General features: G+C 45.2%; 1 protein-coding gene and 1 non-coding gene across 10 annotated transcripts; one reads left to right on the forward strand and one right to left on the reverse strand.

The window, feature by feature from the left end:
- Positions 1-3,823: 3,823 nt before the first annotated feature.
- Positions 3,824-3,965, reverse strand: LOC118088068 (U11 spliceosomal RNA). The gene has a single exon (XR_004692928.3). It is a non-coding gene; the product is annotated as a U11 spliceosomal RNA (small nuclear RNA).
- Positions 3,966-5,202: 1,237 nt separating this feature from the next.
- On the forward strand, positions 5,203-15,885 carry TAF12 (TATA-box binding protein associated factor 12). 9 transcript variants are annotated; one of them, XM_088672405.1, is made up of 7 exons: positions 5,203-5,344; positions 7,511-7,595; positions 11,641-11,892; positions 12,511-12,588; positions 12,868-12,982; positions 13,418-13,506; positions 14,176-15,885. In XM_088672405.1, the coding sequence occupies exons 2-7, from the start codon at positions 7,527-7,529 to the stop codon at positions 14,209-14,211; spliced, it is 639 nt and encodes a 212-aa protein (XP_088528531.1). In that variant the 5' UTR covers positions 5,203-5,344; positions 7,511-7,526; the 3' UTR covers positions 14,212-15,885. The 9 variants fall into 9 exon arrangements, with proteins under 9 accessions (XP_088528531.1, XP_034975517.1, XP_088528530.1 ...); XM_035119626.3 differs by having other exon boundaries at positions 5,203-5,283; XM_088672404.1 differs by having other exon boundaries at positions 5,203-5,264.
- Positions 15,886-16,330: the final 445 nt, after the last annotated feature.

Below are 16,330 nucleotides of genomic sequence, written 5' to 3' on the forward strand. Positions count from 1 at the left end.
ACGGTACATCCAGGTATGACAGGGTTCAAGACAGCAGGACATTCAGGATACTAGTTGCTGGAAACTCTGGTAAGGGAGAATGTTCTTGTGCTTGGGTCCTGCTTACAGGGTTCCCACAAGCATTTGGCCAGCCACTGTCAGAACAGGAAACTGGCCTGATCCAGCAGGCTCTTCTGATGTTCATACATCAAAATACTCATCGACATGAGCTGTGGTACCATGGTCCCCATGGGCCAAAACAGGCATATAATGCTGACAAAAAATGATGCCAAAACAAGGATTATCTTCGTTAAGAACCAAAGGGGCTAGGCCTTTGGCAAGGGGGCCACAAAACAAGTCCACAGTATAGAGAGCAGCCACGAAAAAGATACTCTCACTACTGGGCCTGTAACTCTAGTGACTCACCATACAAAGCAACAGCAGACAAACCTCTTAGTTTGAGATGCAGGCTGGAGAGCATGCCTTTCAGGGACTGGGAAGCTGTGATCTCCACTATCACTGTTGGTCAAGGCAGGGCCAACACATGAGCCAGTGTGGTGGAATAGCTAGTGTTTGACAAGGGACGTGGGTGGCACTGTGGTCTAAACCACTGAGCTTCTTGGGCTTGCCGATGGGAAGGTTGGCGGTTCGAATCTCCATGATGGGGTGAGCTCCCATTGCTCTGTCCCAGCTCCTGCCAACCTAGCAGTTCAAAAGCATAACAGTGCAAGTAGATAAATAGGCACCGCTGCAGTGGGAATGCAAACGACACTTCCACACACTCTGGCGTCTGTCATGGTGTTCCGCTGTGCCAGAAGCGGTTTGGTCATGTTGGCCACCTGACCCGGAAAGCTGCCTGTGGACAGCTCCCTTGGCCTGAAAGCGAGATGAGTGCCACACCCCATAGCTGCCTTTTACTGGACTTAAGCGTTCAGGGGTTATTTACCTTTTTTTTTAATGGCTAGTGTGTTTGACCAGGACCTGGGAGAGCAAGGTTCAAATCCTACTTAAATTTAAAAATTGGCACCAAGATTGCCTTTTTCTTCTTCCCTCTCCATCCCTTTTTCCTTGCGTGTCATCACTTTTAGATTGTAAGACTGCTGGCAGGGACTGTCTTCTTGTGGTGGTCATGCACAAGCCACTCTGGGAAACTTGTTGATTTAGGAGTAGGGTAAAAAGGTAAAGGTAAAGGACCCCTGACAGTTAAGTCCAGTCGCGAACGACTCTGGGGTTGTGGTGCTCATCTCACTTTACTGGCCGAGGGAGCGGACGTTTGTCTGCAAACAGTTTTTCCGGGTCATGTGGCCACCATGACTGAGCCGCTTCTGGTGAAAACAGAGCAGCGCACGGAAACACCATTTACCTTCCTGCTGGAGCAGTACCTATTTACATAGCTGTAAACCCTCCCCTTTTTTGCTGGAAACTCCCTTATTCCAAGCCACAGCTGTCAACCTTCCCTTTTTTGGCTGGAAATTCCCTTATTCCAGCGCCGTTTCCCGCTGCTATCCTGAATTGTTAGATATACTGACTGTCCCCAGGACAGGTGAGGCTGCTGATCCCTTATTTTCAAGTCCAAAAGTTGACAGCTATGCCTATTTATCTACTTGCACTTTGGCATGCTTTCGAACTGCTGAGGTTGGCAGGAGCTGGGACCGAGCAACGGGAGCTCACCCCGTTGTGGGGACTCGAACTGCCAACCTTCCAATCAGCAAGCCCTAGGCTCCGTGGTTTTAGACCACAGTGCCACCCACGTCCCAGGAGTAGGGTACAAATTCTCTAAATAAAAAAGAAAGGACAAAATACCCCCATTAGAAAAAAAATTGCACACCATTTAGAAGGGCAGGAATTGACATGCAACTTGTGGCTATTAAGTGGCTATTAATTTATTATGGGGGGGGGACTCTTAGAAACTGGACCCACCCTCCACTTAACGAGGCTCCTGTGTCTTTATAATAGAGTTGGGGATGTTTATTTGGGGCTACTGCTGCTTCTCTATCTAAAACAACCAGTTCATTAGGAGACATATTAGCAAGCAGCACACACTACCGTGTTTCCCCCTTTTTAAGGCGTAGTCATAAAATAAGCCATAGCAGCATTTCTAAGCATTTGAGAAATATAAACCGTACCCCGAAAATAAGCCATAGTGATAGGCGCTGTGCGGAAGAGAGCACTGAGCTCCCCGAGTCAGCAGCAGCAACGCCAGCCACAGCAGTGTTTGCTGAGTCCTTTCTTGCTTTTGGGACTTGGTTACTGTGCTGGCTTGGGATGGTGTGTGTGCAATTGCTGTTGCTGCTTCGTGTTTTTCAGCTGGATTCTCTGGGTTCTAAGCACTTTCCCCCGTTTGTTTGCGAAGCAGCACTCGGCTGCAGCCCCTGCCTCTCCCGGCGGCTGCAGGAGGCTGCAGTTGATCGCTATCTCCTTTTCCATTTCTTTTGTCTTTGAGCACCCGGCCCCGCCCCCTCTCCCCTTCGTGGAATGAAGAACGGAGTTTTAGCAGCATTTCCTCATTATAAAAAAAAGGTCAGGAACTTTTACTTTAACCTCAAAAATGGGATATTTCCTCTCTCTAAAAACAACTCTGACCTGAACACCAATAAAACGGGGGTAGATCACCTCCAGTTTATAAATCCGCAAGTAGATCGCAGTCTCCTGGAAGTTGGGCTCTATACTTTGGCTGATTGCAAGCCTTTGCATCTTTAAAAAACAAAAACCATGCGCCTCCCAGTCTTAATTTTCCTTTAATTCATCCCCCTATACCCTCCTCCAACCATTGCCTCCTTCCATTCCTTACCCCCCTCCCTCTCTCCCCACTTCCCTCACTCCTGTGCGATCTCATTTAGTCATATACTTGCTTTTTCTGTTGTGTTGTCTATTTTATATTTAATATTATTACCCTTTATGATGTTATTTTTTCCCTTGCGATAATTATTTATTTTTTATCTTTAACTAACTTTCCTTTCCATATTTTTCCATATATAACTCAACACTTTCCCATTCCTTCTTAACTCTTTGGATAGAGTGCCCCCCATTATTGTTGTTAATTTTACAATTCCTGGATTATTTATGGAACCGAACAGCTCGGGTGCTTCAGAATGTGCCTTCTGTTGCTACAGGGCTATGGGGCTTCACTATTTGACCCCCCCCCCCAGGTTGGGATTTTTAAAGTAGTTCTGTGGGTCCCAGGGCGCAGAATCACCCCGATCCTTTCCTTTGTCTAAACAGACCTCTTCCCCCCGACTTTGGAAGGCTGTGCTTCAAGGGTGATACCAGGGGTTTTTTAAGACCTGCGCCTCTTAAGGATTGTTACGGTCCATAACTTCCATTGCTTTCTAAAGGGTTGGGGGTTTAAAGCACTGCCACCCCCACCCCACCCTGCAGGCGCTCGGAACTGGCAGCGCCAACAACGCGCCCAGCAGCGCGCAGAAGAGAGCACTGAGCATCCTGAGCCAGTGGGTCCCAGTTGTACCAGCACTTTTTTTAAAAAAAGACACCCCCTGAAAATAAGCCACTGTGTGTTTTTTTGAGGGAAAAAAGTTATAAGACGGTGTCTTAAAAAAGGGGAAACACGGTATATTTGTTGGACTGAACCCTTAACACGCACCCCACAGTTCTAATTATAGGTAGGTAGCCGTGTTGGTCTGCTGTAGTCAAAACAAAATAAAAAAGTTCCTTCCAGTAGCACCTTAAAGACCAACTAAGTTTGTCATTGGCATAAGCTTTTGCGTGCACGCACACTTCTTCAGATTCTTTCGACCCACCCCATAAACACTCTAGCTATGTTTCTCTGAAGATTGAGCACCTAAAGCTCCATTTTCACTCTTCTCTCCTTTCAACAATGTTATGTAGGGGAGCCAGAACAAGCGATTACCAGCTGCCCCAGGCACAAAAATTATGCTTCCGAAATCTCTTGATAGCGATTCCGCACAGAAAGAGGCAAAGCCGCAGCCGCCCCTCTCCATGTGCCACTCACAGCAGAAGCCCTTTTTAACAAGACTTTAGGCTCACACCTTACCCAGCTGCCCGAAACGCCTCTAAAAGGCACAGCGAGCAAAATTGCACCACAATAATATTTGGGGAGGGCATAATGCCACAGCGGCTTCAGGTTCGCTTTGATCCCTCCCCGCCTCTCCTGCTCGATATCCAGCGGTATTTCTGCAGAAAGTTATCGATACCCGCGTTTCTATACATATGCAAATAATGGCAGTGCATTCTGGGTACCTTTCCGAACCCTGCATTTCAGCAGCTGCAAAGAAGATTCACCCTTATTTAGAGCTATTGAGAGGGAGTGAAAAATCTTATCCCTACCGGTACAAACGGAAATCGCAGCACTTTTGCCATGCGGGTGCTCGCATGTTTGCTCGGGGGAGTAGTTGGAAACTATGTGGCAATGGGGCTTACTCCCAAGTAAGTGCGCCTGCTAGGATCGCGACGTTACAGTAGTTCTTGCAAAGCTGCAGAGAGAGATCTACAACCCAGCTGAGGTTTGCCTGAGCTGGGATGCGTAGAGCGGGTGCACAGACAGTTCTCGGTCGGCTGGGCGAGAGGTTGCTATTACCATGGATGCCACTGCAAACCCCTGAACTCCACTGCAATTACTTTCCAGACTCATTGTACTCTATTACACATTTACCATCCTCTTTTCAAAGCACTTACGGTTGCTTATACACTTATTTCTTCTGTGCTTAAAAAAAAAAATTACACGACAACCCTGTGAAGTGGGCTAGGCAGCATTGGGATTCGAACTCGCGTTTCCCCATCATACTTGCTCAAGACAAACGGCACTCACCCTTCACCTTAAGAAAAAAAAAGCGCAGCCCGCCACGCGCTCTCGGATGGAGAACCAAGAAGGCGCCGCGGCCGCCTATTAAAACACCTACATATAGTAAACGCGTTTCTTTTTCCCACCCTTCCCCTCCATAAGGGCCCAGCCGAAGTGCGCCTGCGCACTGCGGTGCTGAAACAGAGAGACGATTTGACAGCGGGCGCGCGGGCGCGCCACAGACCTTAATTCGCCACAAACAAGAAAGAGCGGGGGCGAGAGAGCCTCGGAACGTAAGGAGCATCGGCGCATGTGCAGACGAGACCAAGCGGCCCAACCTTAAAAAGGGAGACGGAGGCACTTGCCGATTGGCTGCCACTGTGTGGGCCAAGCGTCTTTCCTGGAGCGGCTCGTGGGGCTCCTGGGGTCGTGACCCCGGAAGTGCTGTGTTGCGGCGTCCCAGTGAGGGAGGAAAGGCGGCAATCGGTCGGAAGCGTCGAGCGGTTCGCAGGAGGGAAATGGCCGGGTAGGCGGCCGAGGCGCCGGTGAGCGGAGCGGGGGCCCCGGTTCGGGCGGGCGGGTGGCCGCGGCGGCTCCCCGCTGAAAGTAAGGCAGAGCTCTTGACTCTGAAGGTCTTCCGGAGAGGGGGCTGCCTCCGGGGCGCACGAAGCGGCCAAAATACGTTATCCATGTCCCGCTTCCTCCCTTTTCCTTTCGCCTGACAACAGGCCTCCCGACGCTTGACAGGGTCTACTTTAATTCATCGTGCGCTTTAAAACACTTTCCTCGGCGCGCGCGCGTGTATATATATGTACACGCGCATATTTCGTCCGTCTGTTTTTACTCAGGACATTTTATGGTGGCCGGCAAAATGTGAGCGCTCGCCACATTCATATTTATATACATACATACACGCGCTGAGGGCGAGATTATACACGGTAATATAATAAGATGCAGCAACAAATCGATGTCTTCAAAGCAATGGTGACTGATACCAAATGACACTAGCCAAGAAGAGAAAGAACAAGTGTCATCAGATTTCATGCTTATTTCTCTCTTTTTAGTAAGCCTCATTTCTCCGGAACAGAGAAGTCTTCCCGAGTGATGGGAAGTTGACCCAGGCAATTGGCAGTGGCGGGAGCCCTGCTTAAAGTGAGGCATGGCTGCAATTTAGGAAACCTCCAGATTGGCGGGGAAGAGGCTTTGGGGGTGTCAATGTGGTGCAGCCTAGTTACTTTCTGTCCCTGTATACGTTCATGTGGCATTGGAAACAAGATGCTGCTGCTTCCCACCCCCACCCCCAAAACCAGGGTAAGAGAGTTTAACTATGAAGAATGAAAACTCCTAACAACATAGACATAAATCAGTAGGGATTTATTCTGCCAAAAGCTTAAATTATGCAAGTTCCACAACATAGAGACTGTTGGAGTGTGTGCTCCCAGGTGGCTGATTACAAATTAATTTTAAAGCACAAACATAAGATTGGAAAACATTGCTATTAAAAAGGAGTGGGCAGACTTTAGGCTTGTGGAATCTAATTTGTTTTACACTGGTACCCTAAGATCTAGCAACCAGAGCAAAGTGCAAAAGATATAGCCTTATAAAAAAAATTGTACCAAAACAGACATGAGCTCATGGTCGCTCCACATAAAAATCTTCTCTGGATCCTCTTCCCCTTCGTTGTTCTTTTCAGAAGTATGATTTACAGGAGGAATTATTTTTGTTGTCATTGTTAAGCAACTGTGTGTCAGAGAAATCCTTGCTGATCTACTTCAAATGACTCTGAGAACTACCAGTAGATTGTCATCTATTTTCTGCCCACCACTGCCGTAGAATCTGCAGAGTCTCCTTAAAAAAGCAACATATTTCTTACTTCTCCCCCGCCCCACCTATGCTCTTGTCTTGCAGTTTTCTGGAGAGCACACCTGCTCTTATTCTTTATCAGGATTGGGGAACCTATTGCCCTTGAAATGCTGCTGGCCTTTCTGATGGTAGTTGGAGTCTAATAACATCTAGAAGGCCACAGGTTGCCCATCCCTGTTCCGCTATTTTTCCTTTACTGCATTATAATAGCAGTAGTAATGCTTATAGCAGTTTGAATAACTTCATTTGTTTGTTTCATTTAACAGCATAACCTTCTCCCCCTCCTTTTTTTGCTACGAGGTTCTCAAACATTTTGCAATGCAATTTTAATTAAGCACTGCATCCATACTTTCGCTCTCTCGGTATCCTAATCCGCATTTTGGGACATAAAGTTAATATTTTCCCAACATCTTATAAGACTGTGTTCCCTTACGTTTTTTAATCACTTAAAGAAAACAAATGCCATTGTCCAAGCACTTAATCTGCATGATTTCACTATTTTTGTTCTGAGGTTTTGTAAAGAAGTCCAGTATATCAGATTTGAAATTGGGGGAGGTGAAGCTGAGAGAATGGTGGCTTACCACCTAAAAAGTCTGTAACTGATGTGATTTTTCCATTTCACAGCCAACAATCCTATCCACTATGCTTAATTATAAACAAGTGGATTGGTCACTGAGCTTTCACACCGGTGCTGTAATACATCCAGCCATTGCAGATTAATGCACCTGTACCATGTAAGGCCTGCGTGGAGGGGATCTTCTCTTTGTGTTAGATTGCCTACAGAGATCCATTTTAACCAGTAGAGAGAGAGAGATGTGATGGCTTGTAAAATGCTCTGGGGGAATTGTATAAGCATTTGCAGCAGGGGAAGAATGGCTGTATAGGTTAACCCTTACTGTTTATTTGCAGGAGGTTTTTGTGGAAAATGGCCTCTCCATTCAATGGTCCCACAGCAGTTTCTGATGTAATTAAAGATCTAGACACTCAGATAGCTGTAAGTAGGTTGGCTTGAACTCACTGGACATGGCATGATGGCATCATGGTGAGAAGCTGCAGGTGGGCTTGTGGCTTTTCAGTTTTGCTTGTGTGCCAGAATTGAAGTGTACAAGAGTGCATTGTCCTTTTCCATTAAGATTTGAAAATGTTTTGTAGGAAATGATCCTGTCTTGTGTGCTTGGTTGGTGAATATGGTCTCCCAGAAGATGACAAAAATTAGTAGAACTGAGTGCTGGAATCTCTCTCCAGCATCATTGCTGTATCCCTCCCTGATAAAGAAGTAATCAATCTCCCTGTTCACTTCAGTTTATTCCTGCCAGCGTTACTCTTCTCCATAGAGATGCACAGGAATGTGGAACATTTTACAGGTGACCCCTACCCAGAGGAATGTAATGCATCTCCTAGTTGGTTTTGTGATTTTCACTACTGTAGTTGGAACCTACAGACTATCTTCAAGAAAAACCTCACATAGAGCACATTACAATACAAGCAGGAGGTCACTAGGGCATGGACAACAGAGGCCAGGCTATCCTGGTCCAGGAATAGCTGCAGCTGGCAAACCAGCCTGAGCTGGGCATAAGCACTCTTGGCCACAAAAGCCACTTAAGAGTCCAGTGACAAGTTGGAATCCAGGAGGACTCTCAGACTACTAAACCTGATCCTTCAGTGGGAGTGCAACTTCTCCCAGAACAGGTTAGATACCTAATTCCTAGACACAGGAACCACCCAACCGCAGCCCTTCTTACCAGGATTCAGCAGTGATAATCCACTCTACCACTGCTTCCAGACACCTGCCCAACATCTTCACAGTCTGTCCTGATTCCAATGGAGTGCAGAGATCGAGCTGCATGCCATCAACTGATGGCACCATACTCCAAATCCCTAGATGACAGCTCCCAGTGGTTTCAGGTAGATGTTAAAGAGCATAGGAGATACAGTAGGCTAGACCAGACATCCCCAGACTTCGGCCCTCCAGATGTTTTGGACTACAATTCCCATCATCCCTGACCACTGATACTCTTAGCTAGGAATCATAGGAGTTGTAGGCCAAAACATCTGGAGGGCTGCAGTTTGGGGATGCCTGGGCTAGACCCTTGTGGGACACCATAGTTCAAAAGGTGCCAAAAAACGATATCCTACTACTGTTTTTTGGTAGCTCCCTGTAGGTATGAACTAAACTAGTGTGACATAATACCTCCAACTCTCCCCCCCCCCGCCCCGAATCATTCCAAAAGAACACCATTCTGAACGGTGCCAGAAGCTGCTGAGAGGTCAAGGAGAACCAACAGGGTCATGTTTCTCCTGTCTCTTCTGATAGAGGTAATCAGTCAGTGTGACCAAGTCCATTTCAGTGCCAAAACCAGGCTGGAATGGATCTTGGGCTGAAAAAGATTCCCCACCGCTGCAGAAGGAGATTCAAGAAGTAAAGCAATGCAGTGCCAGGTATCAGAAAAGAGCACAATGGATTTGTCAAAAGGAGGCAGCAGAATGAAAAGAAAAGGAAGGAATGTAGAAAGACTGGCTAAAATACAGTATGAGAGAGCAGGAGCTGGGTGTCCTGAAAGTAAGGATAGAAAGCAAAGGTTGCATCCATTGCTGAGATGATAGGAGAACTACCTTCATACTTTGAAGGGCCTTTATGTGCATCTGCCAGCTGCTTGAAGAGGAAACAACTTCTAAGTATATCTACCATGTGTGCAGAAATGTGTGGAGCCATGCTTGCTGGAGCTGATGGGAGTTGTAGTTCAGCAACTTTGACAACAGTGCCATTTTCTATGACAGAGTAACAATATCTATTATCTAGTGTAAACAAAAGTGGAATGAGCGATCCTGTCAACATACAAACAAAGCCCTGACTGTTGCAGCTACTAATCTATAAAGGTGTGAATCTGCTAGTGGTTAATTTTATAGGCTATGAGCCCCTGAAGTTCATCTGGCACTGAGCCTTGCCTTTCCCAGGCATATATCCTTTTTCCTCCCTCTGGGCAGGCTATTTTTATCGGCAAACCTGTTGTAGCACAAGGTTAAGGATTTGTTCTGGGTGAAGCTAAAAAAAACAAAAACCCAACAACTTAAGTTTACATTACCTTTCAACCTTTATTGTATTGAATACATGGTTATAAGGTGGAATGAAGCATTTCAATTGCAGCCTTTGTATTAATTCTTGTGTGGATTAATACTGTACTAACAGAGAATTTGCTCTTTAAAATAATAATGAAGCGTGGTTTCCGTTTCCTTCATATTGACTTCCTTGCATCTTGGGTAGTCCGTGTTCAGCATGGTTTGTGTTTTGATGCGACGTTGGTGTCATTGTTGGATTACAATTTTAAGCAAAATGCATAAGAATTAAAATAACTGCATATGGTAAAATCGCATGCTAATCGCCTGTATATTAAGGTTCAAGAAAGGTTCATTTTTGATTCTTGAGACGTTGGTAATGTTTACCTCTTTAAAATATTTTCTGCAGCTGTGTTGATTGGTAACAAGCTGCTGCTGCTGAGTGGTCTGAACTGAACACACAAGCCAATAGCATTATAGACTGGATGTTGAAAGATTCCGAAAAGAGATTCCTTGAAATTTGATGTTGCGTCTTGAATGTTTTGGAACGATCAGAAAACAGATTTTGGTTGGAATTCAGACTAGGCTAGCTCCAGGTGGAATCAATGGGATAAATTAGTCATGGCTTAAATAAGTACAGTACTTCTAACTTATCCTGGACGAAGCCCTTTGTCTATTTTTGGAGAGAACCAAAGAGAAGAAACATTCCCAGAGAAATGCTGCCACTTAACTGTAGCCCTAAGGTATCTTTGCCACTGGTGGGTTTAAGAAAATGGATATTGGAGGTTAATAGGTGGAACCGTGGATTGATAAACACGGTCCATTTCCATAATGTAGTCCGTAATGGAAGTATAAACATAACATATCCCAATCTGTATTATTTGGGGGAAATGTCAAGCTCTAGGAAGCTAAATATCAAGTTTGAAACAAGTGTACAGCATCCTTTAGTTAGATTACTGGCTTTCATCTATAGCAGACTATATAACAGGAGTTTTCCCTTTAGCACTTTTCTCTTAGAACTATCAAAACGACAGGTGTGGAAGATTCCTATGCATAATCAAAAGTTGTCCAAGAACTACAAACGCACATCTCCGGACACCAGTGGTCATCAAGTGCCTCACAGTTGCTTTCTGTGCAATCTAGGGTGGCACTGTGGGTTAAACCACAGAGCCTAGGGCTTGCCGATCAGAAGGTCAGTGGTTCGAATCCCCACGATGGGGTGAGGTCCCATTGCTCGGTCCCAGCTCCTGCCAACCTAGCAGTTTGAAAGTACATCAAAGTGCAAGTAGATAAATAGGTACCACTACAGCGGCAAGGTAAACGGCGTTTCCATGTGCTGCTCTGGTTCGCCAGAAGCAGCTTAGTCATGCTGGCCACATGACCTGGAAGCTGTACGGCGGCTCCCTCAGCCAATAACGTGAGATGAGCGCCACAACCCCAGAGTCGGTCACGACTGGACCTAATGGTCAGGGGTCCCTAGGAGGAGAGAGGGAAGTTCTTATTAGATCCAAGTGTCAGATCCAAGTGTCTGGGGAAGTGCTTCTGATCACCCACAAACACAGTTTGTGCTCAGATTTCCACGTTGTGATCTGATACTTGGTTTGCATTAAAGCTCTCACAGAACTCAGGCCTTGAAAGCTTCCCATGGGGTGACATAATGGTGACCAGTGGTTTTTTTTCTTTAAAAATGTTTAGGGGTACTCTCATTTTCCTAATCATATTGAATTACTTCCCTTCAATTAGGATAAACTTAGATTCACAAAATGTTTAGGGGTACGCGTTCCCCTGCATACCCCCAGAAAAAAAGGACTGATGGTGACATAGTTAAGGTGTTTTTTCAGCCGCTGCAGAAAACCTGTTCTTCCAAAGGCTTTGAATATCCGAGATCCAATCTGCTGGGAATTGTTCTAAAATTGGTAATTTGTTCAATCGCCTCTGTCTTCTCTTCCTCCTCATTTTAACCCTGGGATTTGTATCTTCTTCAGCTGATTGGTTTGGGCCCACACAATCCCAAGAAGAAGCAAGATCTGGACAAGCTCTATGATCTGAAGGCTAAAGCTCAGCAGATTATGAACCAGTTTGGCCCATCTACCTTGATCAATTTATCCAACTTCTCCTCAATCAAGCCAGAACCAGCCAGCACCCCTCCACATAGCTCCATGGCAAACAATACCACTGTGGCGAAGATGCCAGGGACCCCTAGCAGTGGCGGGCGCCTCAGTCCTGAAAGCAACCAGGTAATGGCACTTGCGATACTGGGAAAGTGAGTGGGGTAAGGTGAGGTTGAAAAATAACATTGGTTGGCTGCTTCTGAGCATGCCCAAGAGTTGCCAAAATCTCCCTGTTCCATCTTGTGACTTGAAATGAATAAAAGCTTGAGTTTTAGGTTTAGAACCATGTGCTCTATGTGGGGCTAAACTTGAGGTTGATCCAGAAGCTGCAGCTAGTGCAAAATGTGGCAACTCGACTGCTCACTAAGGCAGGGCATTGCCAATATGTTACCCTGCTGTTGAAAGAATTGCACTGGCTGCCAGTTAGCTGCCAGGCTAAGTTCAAGGTGCTGGTTCCGGTGTATAGAGGCCTATGCAGCTTGGGACTAGGATACCTGAAGATAACCTCACTCCTTACATGCCCAGTCTATGTGTGCTCTGCAGGTGAGGCCCTCCTACTGATACCATCTTTCCAGAAGGTCCATTGCACACAATGTAGGAATTGGGCCTTGAGTGTTGTAGCACCTGCCTTTTGGAATTCCCTCCCCATGAATATTAGATGGGCACCATCTCCTTTTGTCTCTTTGGTGCCCATTGACCTGGTTGAACTGTACTAATGTTGGTGATCTCTTTCCCCTGCCCCAGATCTTAACTAAGAAGAAACTACAGGATCTTGTCAGAGAGGTGGATCCAAATGAACAACTGGATGAAGATGTGGAGGAGGTAGGCTTTCGGGGGGAAATGAGCTGCATGTATCCCTAGTCCTGAATAATCTCAGACCCCTTGGTACTTGCCCGAGCTCATCCTTAGTTGAACAGTGCCACTGGTTCAATCTGATCAGTTAGGAAACAAAGTGGTTTTCCTTGATGTAAAGTCACTGGGGATGGTGATTACTTGTTTGAAGAATGTGAAGCTTCTGAAGTTAAATATCATTTCACGCATTGTTATATCTCATGCCGAAACCCATCACTAACGTGCTTGGTGCTTCACTGTTTTTGACAGATGCTGCTGCAGATCGCTGACGACTTCATTGAAAGCGTTGTGACAGCTGCCTGCCAGCTTGCACGGCATCGCAAGTCCAACACTTTGGAAGTGAAAGATGTCCAGTTGCATCTTGGTGAGTGCCAGTGCATGAGTTGTTTGTTTCATGAAGGCTGCTATAGGTGGCTGTATGTGCCTACTTTCCCCGTGTAGTGAGCCTTTCATGTATAACTGTTCACCAAGCCAGTCAGGCTACTGCAGTCTTCCTCCATGTGTTAGGGTGTGCAGAAAATAGCCTGTAGTGAATCCCTGCACCAAGGGAATTGCTGTCACATGCAATTCAGAAGTGTCCCCTTGGAATTTGTCCTAATGCAAAGAAATCCCTAAAATGCAGAGAAACAACTCCTGCCAAAACAGGATTATTTTTTCATTTCTCACTTTGTTCCAGTTCTTAGAAACCAGACAATGATTTCTGCTTACATGATTGAATCGATAAATATTTCCCCTTAACTCTTGTTTCCTCTACCTCTCTTTCTCATCCCCTCCACCCATGCCCTATTCTTTGATGTAGAGCGGCAGTGGAATATGTGGATCCCAGGTTTTGGTTCTGAAGAAATCAGGCCATATAAAAAAGCCTGCACTACAGAAGCTCACAAACAGGTAAGGAAGGTGTTGCAGCCAGAATCTGGAGGTAAATGGCATCAGATAAACCAAACATGTCAGTGAGAGGAGAGAAAACAGGTGTTTATACTGTACTTTCTAATGTCCACATTCCCTTTCTGCGTGTGTGTGTGTTTGTGTGTGAGAGAGAGAAATGTGTTTCCATCTCTTAACTTAAAAACACAAACTAGCAGGGCGCCTCATCTGAGTCAGGACTGCAACATATCAGGTACAGGTTCATCTTTTCCCTGCACAGTTCCTGACTGAGATGGATCCCCTCCCTACTAAAGCTGCTGTTTGTCCTCAAAGGAAACAAAGTATGTGCACCTCTATATTTTTCATCCTGTAGGAGTAATAAAAGCTAGAGTATGCAGAGCAGTGTTCATTAGGAAAAGGGGTGAATCAAACCTTCCTCCACTGTGGTCACAATTCAGATTGAGGACCCTCCAACAGCTGCTATTTTTTAATTTAAAAAAGCTGATACGGAAATGCAGCTATACCTCATTTTGACTCTTAAGCGGATTAGTTATGTGATTGAGGTATTTGGATACTATGGTGGCCAGGTGAGTGGAAATAGTTTTCTGGGCCCAAAATAATCTACCTTCCACTGAAGCTTGCTGATGGTCCATTTTCCTGATTTTCGCTGTTCTTTTTCTTCTCTCTTTTCAGAGGATGGCGCTGATCCGCAAAACAACGAAGAAATAATGCTTGGGAATGGCAGGGAGATTAAAATGGCTCTTCTGGGCGGGAAATCCACCTCAAGCTGTGGAGTACCCATGACGTCATCCGTGGGATTCTTTTTTAAGGCTTTGCAGAGAAGCGTACCTTTTAACTGTGCGGCAATATCTGACTTTGAGGGGAGACCTGCCAAAAGTCGTTAGGCCCTGCCTCCTCCCCTCCCCACCCCTACCCCACAACATATTTCCCCAAGAGAACACAATGTATCTTGAAACACACAGACTTTATTTTCTGCCTTCAGAGTGATTTATGGTGTAAGTGGTTGTCCAACGGACAGAATATTTTGGTATTTTGGGGAACAGTATTAGAAACAGCTATAGAGGATTTGTTTTCTTTTTTTCATTTCCCTCTTACTCTTTGTAATGTTGCTGTTTATAGATATTTTGATTTGTTTTATGAGCAAAGACATTATGACTCTGAAACTAGGTCGCAGTATTGGCACGGGTTGCGAAAAAAACAAAGGGCATCAGGGCAAGAGCCAGAGAGAGGGCTGTTCATTATAGGTTGTTCGAAGCAAACATCTCTTTTTCCTCTTCTAAATTCCAATATGGTCCACCTTGCAAGTCCCTTTAACTCTTAAGGATGCAGTGGACACCCACTGCATAGCAAAATATCTGTGAAGTTCTGTGCGGATGGTGGTTCTGTTGGAAAGCGTTGGTACAGTTCCCAACACAGAGAGATTATTATTATTATTATTTTTAAACTGGCAGCATCTGTCTTGTGAAGAGAACAGTCCTCAGTATCCAGAGCCCAGATATCAATCTGTGCTCATACAACAATTGGCTTGCCTCCTATCTCTTCTGTTACTGGGAGAAAAATATAATTGAGAATACTTGCCAGAATACTTTGCTTTCAGTGAGTGTTCCAATACCAAAAGCACAACTCCGGCTGAAAATCAAAATTGGTGCAAAACTGTTGCCTCAGACTTGTGTTTTGTTTTGGTTTTTTGGTTTGTTGCTTCTGAAGCTCCTCACTTGCTGAAAAACTGCCCTCCTTCCTCACTTCCTCTTTGATAGGTTGAGCTGTAGCAACAGAAGCGTTGCACTGCCTGTGTTCTGAAGTAATGAACAAGCCACCACTGACCACACAAGCTACACTTTTTGTGTTCTCTCTGTGTGTGCATAACAGGTTTTCATTAAGCCATCCAGCAGTGGCTATAGACGCTTTCCCTTTTTATGCAGGTTCTCCACTCATTTAGACTACGGTAATAAACAAGTACGTTAATGTTCCCTGTTTTTCAAGATTTTTCATGCACTTTGCCCCAGGTAGCATACAATTTAGTGCTTTCCATTAAAAGGAAAAAAATGGCATCAGTTAATAAAACCACAATGCTTGCCTTTGTAGCATGAGCCATTAGGAATCTTCCAGCATGTTATTTGTTCTTTTAAACCCTTGTTCAAAAAGACTAAATCTCCATTTGTGAAAACAATCCATCCTTTTGTTTCGCCATGGGATTAGCAGTCCAAACGGAATCCAACTGAGGCATATGCCTAAACAATCCAAAATGAATTCTGAAATTGCACCAAGGAGGCAGAGGGGGGGTGGGGAGTGGGAAGAATCTTTGCTGGAAAATTGGCGGCAGTTATTTTATGTATTGCATCACTTGAAAGCATCTTCGCCATTAAACAACCAATGACAAGGGCATGTTTATTTTATTGTCATCCCCATCTGTGATCAGGGACAACGGGCCTCGGAAGTCAAAAGGCATTGCAGTATTGCCTCAGTAAACTTTTCCTCTTCAAGAAATCAGTACATCCTGACCCTCCCCACTAGCCACCTAAACCTCTAAGCACTTTGCCCAATAGCTGCTGCTGTTTTCCTTATCCCGAATGTTTCACATGCTGCTATTTTTCTGCACGGATGAACTGTTTTTTCTATAAACTAAAAAAATTCCTTCCAGTAGCACCTTAGAGACCAACTAAGTTTGTCATTGGTATGAGCTTTTGTGTGCATGCACACGGAAATATCTGAAGAAGTGTGCATGCACATGAAAGCTCATACCAATGACAAACTTAGTTGGTCTCTGGTGCTACTGGAAGGAATTTTTTTATTTTGTTTCGACTACATCAGACCAACACCTGTTTTT

This window comes from Zootoca vivipara, chromosome 6 (genome assembly GCF_965207765.1).
Source record: "Zootoca vivipara chromosome 6, rZooViv2.hap1.1, whole genome shotgun sequence".
NCBI classification, from domain to species: domain Eukaryota; kingdom Metazoa; phylum Chordata; class Lepidosauria; order Squamata; family Lacertidae; genus Zootoca; species Zootoca vivipara.

Bases quoted from the DNA above. Each gene is read 5' to 3' on its own strand.
- TAF12 (XM_088672408.1), top strand. From the start codon at position 5,954: ATGTGGTGCAGCCTAGTTACTTTCTGTCCCTGTATACGTTCATGTGGC. The intron at 11,893-12,510 runs GTAATGGCACTT...CCCCTGCCCCAG, and splicing joins TCAGTCCTGAAAGCAACCAG to ATCTTAACTAAGAAGAAACT. The intron at 12,983-13,417 runs GTGAGTGCCAGT...TCTTTGATGTAG, and splicing joins AGATGTCCAGTTGCATCTTG to AGCGGCAGTGGAATATGTGG.